This window comes from Rhinoraja longicauda, unplaced genomic scaffold (genome assembly GCF_053455715.1).
Source record: "Rhinoraja longicauda isolate Sanriku21f unplaced genomic scaffold, sRhiLon1.1 Scf002634, whole genome shotgun sequence".
NCBI classification, from domain to species: Eukaryota; Metazoa; Chordata; class Chondrichthyes; order Rajiformes; family Arhynchobatidae; genus Rhinoraja; species Rhinoraja longicauda.
In genome coordinates, this window is record NW_027603847.1 from 1 (window position 1) to 9,000 (window position 9,000).

Consider the following 9,000-nt stretch of genomic DNA (forward strand, 5'->3'; position numbering starts at 1 on the left):
TTCCATTCTCTTAACGTGGTCATCTTCTACTGTCCAGCTGTCAGGATTGTCAGCAAACACTACACAGCATGACTGCTCAATGTATAACATTATCAAAGAGCCAACAAGTTTTGATCCCTTCATAACACTGGCAACTTTAAGTCTGGTCCTTGGACCAACAATGGTCCTTGGACAGGAATAATTACATTCAATCTTGAGTTTTCTTTTGACAATGTTGGATATAAAACTATTAGGTTCTTCAAGCTTACATCCAACAACTACCCTCGAATCAGTGACACCTATGAATATAAACCCACCATTTGCATTTGCAAAGGAAGACATTAATGTTGGAATTGCTTCATTTATCCTGTCTGAGATCTTTTTCCCTGAAAAATCTTTAAATTCAACGTGTTCAGATTCACCAAAATTCAAAATATCACCATGTTGAAATTCTTTTTGATCTAACATATCAAAAGGTAACTCAATATTCTGACATTTAGGGTTTAAAAAAGGCTTTTTTGCTGCTGGGCCATTACTAGAATCTGAATCTTCTTCATCACTACTTTGGGATGAAGTGGATTTTCTTTGGCATAATTCCTCCACTTCAAAGGTTTTCAATTGAATACACTGAGTACCTCTCCTACAGTAAACATTGCTTGCTATAGAACACAACCGTGGCAATTTACTCTTTTCATTCATGCTATTGATCCATGACTGCACAAAAATCCTCATGGTGGTACCTTGCTGCATGAATTCTATTAATGACGAGTCCATTACCAAACTGCAAATTGCCTGTTCTATATCCAATCCAATTGCATCAGTGCGCTGGTTGTAATCCTCATTCCTCACTTTCACATGAATGATTCCACCACCAGAATTTAAAAGGGCACATGCTGCTATAACTAAGTTTCTGCACTGCGCCTTTTTCAAGGAATGGTTTTTCATGTTTTTCCTATGCATTTCCCCAAAGTCTACAGTGCCTGCATCCAGCACCTGGTCCGGATACGGGGTCTCCATCAATCGTATGCTCTCAAGAGCCATCCTGGAATAAAACATAACATAGGAAATGTATCAGATGGAAACTCAACAGCAATATCCAACTTCCTATTGTGGTTAAAGGTCTCACTGCATATGTGTCCATGTCATTCAATGTGTGAGAAATTAATGCTTTGCAGTGGGAATCTCAGGACAGAGTATTTATTTAGCACTTGTGGGTGAACAGGGTCATGAATGCTCAGTTTTTTCTTCACTGCACACCACTGCTTCACTGGGCCACTCCAACCACAAGGCTGGGGGTGTTCTCCAGTAATTGTTTAATTTTCCACCACCATTTACTAGATCTGATATCATCACAGATTTTGAATTAGGCCTGTAGATTGTGAGATCACTTAGTTTCTGACTGTAAATTGTGTCTTGTTGTTTAGCACACTCTGCATGCCTGGATGAATCACGGTTAATCTCCTTGTTTGATGGCACTGGTTGAGTGAGCAATATGCCAAGGCATGAGGTTATAGATAGTGGTAGTTTACATTTCTGCTTCTGCTGTGCCTCGTGAACCACCAATTGTCAGCTGGTGGATCTGTTCTGCATCTAAGTCGTCTCACGTGTTTGTAGTGTCACACAAGACTACAACACGGAGCGTATCCTCAGTGCAAAGGGCAGGACTAAAGAAGCACCTGCTGCATCTGTAAATGTGGTAGCAAACTAGTGAAGCCAACTTATAGATGCTGCCAGCTTCTGCAGTTCCTTTTTATTACATTTTATCCGTTCCACTGTGAAATTTCTTTGAAGAAGTTTTTCTCTTCCACTGGGTCTTGAAGATGGGTCCTGACCTGAAACATCACCTATCCTATTTCTCCAGAGATGCTGCCTGACCCACTGAGTTACCCCAGCATTGTGTCTATCTTTGACATAGAGGACTATTGGATATTGGAACATAATGCTGGTAATGTCAATGAACAGCAAAAACAACATGCAATTGATGGAGGTACGTGATCTCAAAACCAATGCATTAAATGGTGTGTGCTTTCTCTCATTATTAGTCATTGGTGATTCTTGTCCAGTATAATATTTTGACTAGTCTTGGCACAAATTAGCAAGCATTTTGCATTGTGATTAAAGAGGTGCCAACTAGTTTCAAGTACTGGTTGGCAAACATGATACAGTAAAGTTCCGATAATCCAGCACCCACGATACTCTGGTGGTGTCAGAATTCACAAACTATCGGATATTATTTCTAATATACAAGCACACATTTAATTCACCCTTTTTGGATATTGTTCAGTGATATAACAAATAATGAAACAGTTGAGTTTAAAGGAACATGGTATTTGGATTTTAAAAGGATGAGAATGGAGGTATCAGTTTCAGTTTAGCTTATTTCCATGTGTACGGAGGTACAGTGAAAAGTCTTTGTTGCGTGCTAACTAGATTAAAATCGAGCCATACACAGTGCACAGATACATAAGGGAATATAGTTTAGTGCAACGTAAAGCCAGTAAAGCACAATCAAAGATAGTTTGGGGGGGGGGGGGGAATGCGTGGGAGCGAAGCCCCAATTAAATGAAAGAGGGTGTGGGAATAGGATCCCGATTAAACAAGTTGCAATGGACAGGAACATACTATAGTCTATATTTGAACAAAACAAATTGACACCGTCTTGGAAGGAACTGCAATGCTGGTTTACACCAAAGATAGACACAAAATGCTGGAGTAACTCAGCGGATCAAGCAGCATCTCTGGAGAAACAGAATAGGTAATGCTTCCTATTCTTTTTCTCCAGAGATGCTGCCTTGCCCAGAGTTACTCCAGCATTCTGTGTCTATCTTGAGAGTAACTGTCATTGTATTAACACTAATCATTAACTCTCAATTATAGAGATTGTTGTGGATTTAAATTCCAATTGGTGCAAATACTTATGAGAAATAATGTCCTCCTGATGCAAAACTTAGTCCCCGTTAGATGTGGCTTTTTCCAAATCCACTCCTCTTGATTGCTCCAACCCGATTCAGTCCTGTAATAAAAGACATTAAGAAAATATTCATGTGAGCGACCTGAGCACCAGCTTCCATGCTGGATCTCACTCGATAAACTTTCTTCTTATTAAAAGAACCCAAAGCTCTTGAGCGATGACATAACTCATACTTCTTGCAGCTTTTGAAGATGCAAAAGCTTGATAGCACATCCCAACAGATTCAGGAACAGCTTCTTCCCTGCTGCTATCAGGCTACTGAACAGTCCTTTCATAAACTAGAGCATAGTCTTGATCTTCCAACCTACTTCATTGTGGACCTTGTACTTTTCTTTATCTGTGCCTTCTCAGTAACTGTAATGCTGTAACACCATCCACTGCACTCTGATATTTATTCTTTACAAAATCTATTGTACTTGTGTATGGCTTGATTGTACTCACGCAAACAAATATAAACCAATACCAACACTTTGTCAACTTGCAGAGACTGCTCACACTAAATGTTTCCCACATTCCTGTTTCCCCATGTCCCAACAGGAAACAGCTCCATACACATTGGTCACGGTATCTATTCCTACGTGCAGCGCAGCGGGGAGAATGCTGAATAAACAGTGAGCTAGTTGTCTTAGAAAAGTTTCTGTAATATTTCTGAGCCAAGGATGCCTTAAAACATTAAGCATTTTCTCTATTTTAAAAATATTTTGCATTTCATCATTCTTCCTATCAAAATGGCTCATCTCAGACTTTCCCACAATTATACTTCATCTGCCAAACCTTTGTTCACTCACATAACCTGTTTCCTTCCTCCTCACAAATATCCAAAATAATGTTTTCGCTTTATCATCGTAATTATCGTTGTACTAGGCTTTAAAAATTGACAGTATTGCAATTGATTGGTGCATAGAGGGTGATTTATGAAAAATCTGCTTCTGACTTCATGCCAATTGGCTTCCAAACAACATAAATGAGTTGAGAAAAGTAAAATGGATCTTTCGCGAATCTGCTGTTCTGGGATATTATATTCAGTAAATGAAGACAGATGGCACTATTCAGTCATTTCCCTTCTTTCCACATCAGCCAAAATAAAAGGCGCCAACTTTAAATCGGGAAAAGAATCAAACAAAAATCGGCTGGGTTATAAAAACCAGCATTTGAAATTGAAATTTCACACTGCTTTCATTTTCTTTTGAACTTTATTTCAAAAGTTTCCCTAATCATAACATTCCAAAGATCTTATTGTACTTGATTAGAAAGCTGAGCACAGCACGGTTTGATATGAGAAAATCAAGATATGGAATAGCTAGTTGTTGAGGTGGAAAGTTTTAGATGAGGGAAGGTACACATGGTCGGAAAAGTGCAATTCATTACAGAGAAGCAGGAGGCAATAGGTAGGTGCAACCGTGACAAGGGAATGTGCCAGAAATGAGAGGAAAAGTCCTCCTCTGTTGTGGAGGACCAGCAAAATATTGGATGCACTTGAAAGGATCGCTGCTGGGAACCTTGTTTGTGATATATATCTTCAACATGAAGTGAATATGGGTGTTTATGATTAATAAGTTTGCAGGTGACATGAAAATTAGAGGTGTAGGAAAATAACTGCAGATGCTGGTACAAATCAAAGGTATCAATTAGAGGTGCTGTAGATGGAATAGAAAGCTATCTAGGGCTATAGCTGGATATAGATCAACCTCTGTACCTTCTGCTGGACAGGAGCAGGGATAAGAAAGAATGACCAGGATGGGACAAATCTTTGATTATGTTAGTTCCTTTCTAAGGCAGCATATGGTGTAGATGGAGGCATAGCCCAGTTGAACTGAGCTACATTTACAACTGTAATTTCTTATGGTCTTGGGGAGAGCTGTCGGTGTGTCCTCTTGGGTGTCACATTAATGTAGTTGGTCCATGATAGATCTTTGCTAATATGAATGCCCCAGAAACTTGAAGTTCTCAACCATTACCATATACGCACCACATTATGCTCCATCATTTGTCCACACACATAACTCTGTTTCCCACTGCAGCCTCTGCATTGTCCTCACAACTATTAAAAAATAATAAAAGATCAAAGTGCTGGAGTAACTCAGTCTGAAGAATCCCGATGCAAAGAGTTCATGTTCTCCAGAAATGCTGCCAAACCCACCAAGTTACTTCAGCACTTTGTGTCTTTTTTTGTAAAAACATCTGCAGTTCTTTGCATCCAATACAATGCTTTATCCTTTTCACTGTAATTATATATTACTAGGAACAGCAGTTTAAATTATGATAGAGTTACAACTGATTGGTGCAGACAGAGCAATATATGAAACCAGTCGGCTTCTGAACAATGTAATGACTCGAGAGAAATAAAAACAGAGGAGACACAGGAGATTGCAGATGCTGGAATCTCCAAATGGTAGGAGGAATTCAGCAGGTCTAGCAGCATCTGTGGAGGCAAACATTGGGTAGGAAGGAACTGCAGATGCTGGTTTACACCAAAAATAGGCACAAAAATGCTGGAGTAACTCAGCAGGTCAGGCAGCATCTGAGTAAAGGAATCGGTAATGTTTCACGTTGAGAACCACTCCCTCAGGGTTTCAGGTTGAGGCCCTACATCAGGTCTTAATCAAAACAGATTACTTTACGAATCTGCTGTTATGAAGTTCAGTGAATGCAGATATGTGGGGCCATTCAGTTAACTTCCAACTCCATCCTCCCACTATCTCTGCCATGAAAAAGGCACCAACTTTGAACATGGAAATCAATCAAATAAATAAAAACAGCTAGATTAAAACCGGCCTCTAAAAGAATTGCCTCCAATACGTAAGGAGTAAATGAGAAATTAAGTAACATAGGATTAGTGTGAATAAATGATGGAGGGTCAGATGGGACAGTGGGCCGAAGGGCCTGTTTCCACGTTACACCTCTAAACTAAAAATAAAATAATATTCTATATTTTCAAACCACTTGAGTTACTCCAGCAATTTGTGCCTTTAAAAAAATATAAACCAGCATCTGCAACTTTTGTGGCCAGGGTTAGAGGGGGTCAGAGATGATCTTGCCCGCTCGCTTCCTGGCCCTGGCAGTGTACACAACCAGTGAAACAGGCGGGTCTGGGGCGGCTGGTTTGAAAAGCGGTTTCCCGCGGAGATTCGCTGCTCCTGAACCGGGTCACCCATCAACGACGCGTGGACATAACCCCAAATAGGATCAAAACGCATTGGAACTGCATCGAAGATGGACACAAAATGTTGGAGTAACTCTGATGGACAAGTGGCATTTCTGGAGAGAATCTCTTCCCTCTAGAGATGCTGCCTGTCCCGCTGAGACAATTACTCCAGCATTCTGTGTCTCTCTAGGATCAAAATGCAATTGTATTAACACTAACCTTCGATTATCAAAGCCAGGGGGGAAATAGATCGCCTTTGCTTTGGATTGCGATTAAACGCGGGAATTACTGAGCTACTGAACTACTGAACTCCTGAAGCAAAACCTCTTCCACTCCCACAGTTTCGTTTCTTCTCGGCTCGACGCTTAGCGGCAGATCTGTCTCATATATAGCCCAGTAAGAATGATGGGAAGGGGGGGGGGGGGGGGGGTGTGTGTGGGGGGGTGTGGTTTGTCTTGCATGCCGACCAAAGGTCGTAGAGGAGCAAGATGGACCACTCCGTCGAAATCGCATGTACTGAAGTGTAGTACGCAGAGGAGCGGAACGTCCGCTATTTTAGTAGGCAAAACCCGCCGTTCGTTTTGCATCTCGCAGTGTAATCAGTGTTGTGGGGGAACAGTATATGTGATGGTGCCATTAAAATGGAGAAAATATCTCATCTATTAACTCACATTTTTTTGTTATTTTATTTTAAAATGTTTCCCCCCTGCTTAATTTCTCTGATTTTGTTATGTCTTACTGATTTTGCCCATTGCCCTCCCATCCTTCCTCCCCAGCCGCCTCTTTTGTACAGTTTCACTTGTATTGCTCAAACACACACTCTGCATAAATTTAACTTATTATAAATGTGTGTTTGTGTGTGTGAGTGTGTGTTTGTGTGTGAGAGGCAAGATAGAGATAAATAGATCTCAAGGTATTTATTTCACAAAATGGTTGGGAAATCAGCAGGTCAGGCAGCATCTGAGTAAAGGAATAGGTAATGTTTCAGGTTGAGAACCACTTCCTCAGGGTTTCAGGTTGAGGCCCTACACCAGGTCTTAATTAAAACAGATTACTTTACAAATCTGCTGTTATGAAGTTCAGTGAATGCAGATAGGTGGGGCTTTTCAGTTAACTTCCAGCTCCATCCTCCCACTATCTCTGTCATGAAAAAGGCGCCAACTTTGGAAATCAAACAAATAAATAAAAGCAGCTAGATTAAAACCGGCCTCTAAAAGAATTGCCTCCAATATGTAAGGAGTAAATTAGAAATTAGGTAACACAGGATTAGTGTGAATAAATGATGGAGGGTCAGATTGGACGATGGGCTGATAGGGCTGTTTCCATGTTACACCTCTAAACTAAAAATAAAATAATATTCTATATTTCCAAACCACTTGAGTTACTCCAGCAATTTTGTGCCTTTTAAAAAATATAAACCAGCATCTGCAACTTTTTTGTACCTTACATTGAATTATTGCCTCCATTAAAACACCAGGCATAACTCCAAAGAGATGTGTCAGCTTGGAGTCCCACCTGACCGTGAAGGAATTGTCGACCCAGGCAGAAGCAATTCCCTGCAACCTGAAACTGCTCTGTCATTCCCTCCTACACTCAGCTGGCCACGAACGCCTCCCTTCCACGTGGCCCCAACAACCTGCTGAGAGCTTCCAGCATTCTCTGACTATCGCAGAATGTAAGAAAGTGGTTCTCAACCTGAGACATTACCTATTCCTTTACTCAGATGCTGCCTGACCTGCACTCACTGCCTCTCACCTCCAAGAGCGACAAGGACAGTATATATGATGATACCATTAAAATGCAGACAATATCTCATCTATCAACTCACATTTTTTTGTTATTTTATTTTTAAATGTTTTCCCCCTGCTTAATTAAAGATTTACATCATTTTGTGTGCAAGATATACAGGGTTGCTCTGTTTCGCATATCAGCTAACCAATGAAAAGATCAGGTCCTGATTTATACAAGCTCTCCCCCCCCCCCCCCCCCTTGTCTGAAGAAGGGTCCCAACCTGAAACATCACCCATCTTTATTCTCCACAGATGCTACCTGACCCGGTGATTTACTCCACCACTGTGCCTATTTGAATTGGATTCATGCTTCTGTACCACGTCAGGCAGCATTGGTCAGTTTAGTGGCTGTCAAGGGTTTTTAACTAATCAATTCACCAATTCAAATTTTCTTGGCTCTAAGTATAAAGTTAAATGTCTTTTCAATTATATTGTGGATATTGTAGAGTTCTATTGTTTGCAAATGCCTAATCTCTGCTTCCATGACTTTGGAGAGAAGGAATGAGTGACGTTTTGGGTTGAGACCCTTCTTCAGACCAACTGTTGGTGGTGGTTCAGGGTTGGTTTATGGTCAGAGGCCTTTCACTACAGGTGTGGTGCAGAGATCCATGCTGGGTCTTGCACCAAATCCTGCCCTCACCTTACCCTAACCCTAACCCCCTGATTGGTCCAATGTCCCCTATCCCCTGATTGGTCCAATGTCCCCCTACCTCTTGATTGGACCAATGTTTCCCTACGCTCTGATTGGTCTAATGTCCATCAGTCGCGCAATGATTGGTCCAATGCCCCAAGCCCCGCGATTGGTGGGAAGGGCCACCGGTTCCGCTTCCGGTCCCTGTCCGCGTGTGCGCAGAGGTCGAGCCGCCATGCTGAAGGTTTTCACCCGGGTTTTGTGCTCAGCCTCCCGACTCGGTTCCCGGGCTGCTCTGCCCCCGCAGCAGCTCTCGCTCCTGCGGCAGGCCGGCGGTAACCCCGGGGCCCGCGGCCTCGCCCGCTCCATGTGGCTGCTGTGCAGCTCCGGCCTGAGGCGCGGGCCGCTGAACCCCGGCCGGCCCCTCGACGGCGTGTCCTGCAGCTGCGGGGCGCTGCACACCGAAGGTGAGGCCGGGGTCGCT

At 42.1% G+C, this 9,000-nt stretch overlaps 1 protein-coding gene across 1 annotated transcript; it reads right to left on the minus strand.

Moving 5' to 3' along the window:
• Nucleotides 1–3: 3 nt before the first annotated feature.
• LOC144591877 (protein SLFN14-like) lies at nucleotides 4–6,445 on the minus strand (the record flags this gene model as incomplete). Its single annotated transcript, XM_078395884.1, has 3 exons — nucleotides 6,315–6,445; nucleotides 2,895–2,992; nucleotides 4–1,021 (listed from the first exon to the last, which is right to left on the minus strand). A coding segment is annotated over exon 3 (1,017 nt), but the record flags the coding sequence as incomplete, so codon positions are not given.
• Between the last annotated feature and the right edge of the window lie 2,555 nt (nucleotides 6,446–9,000).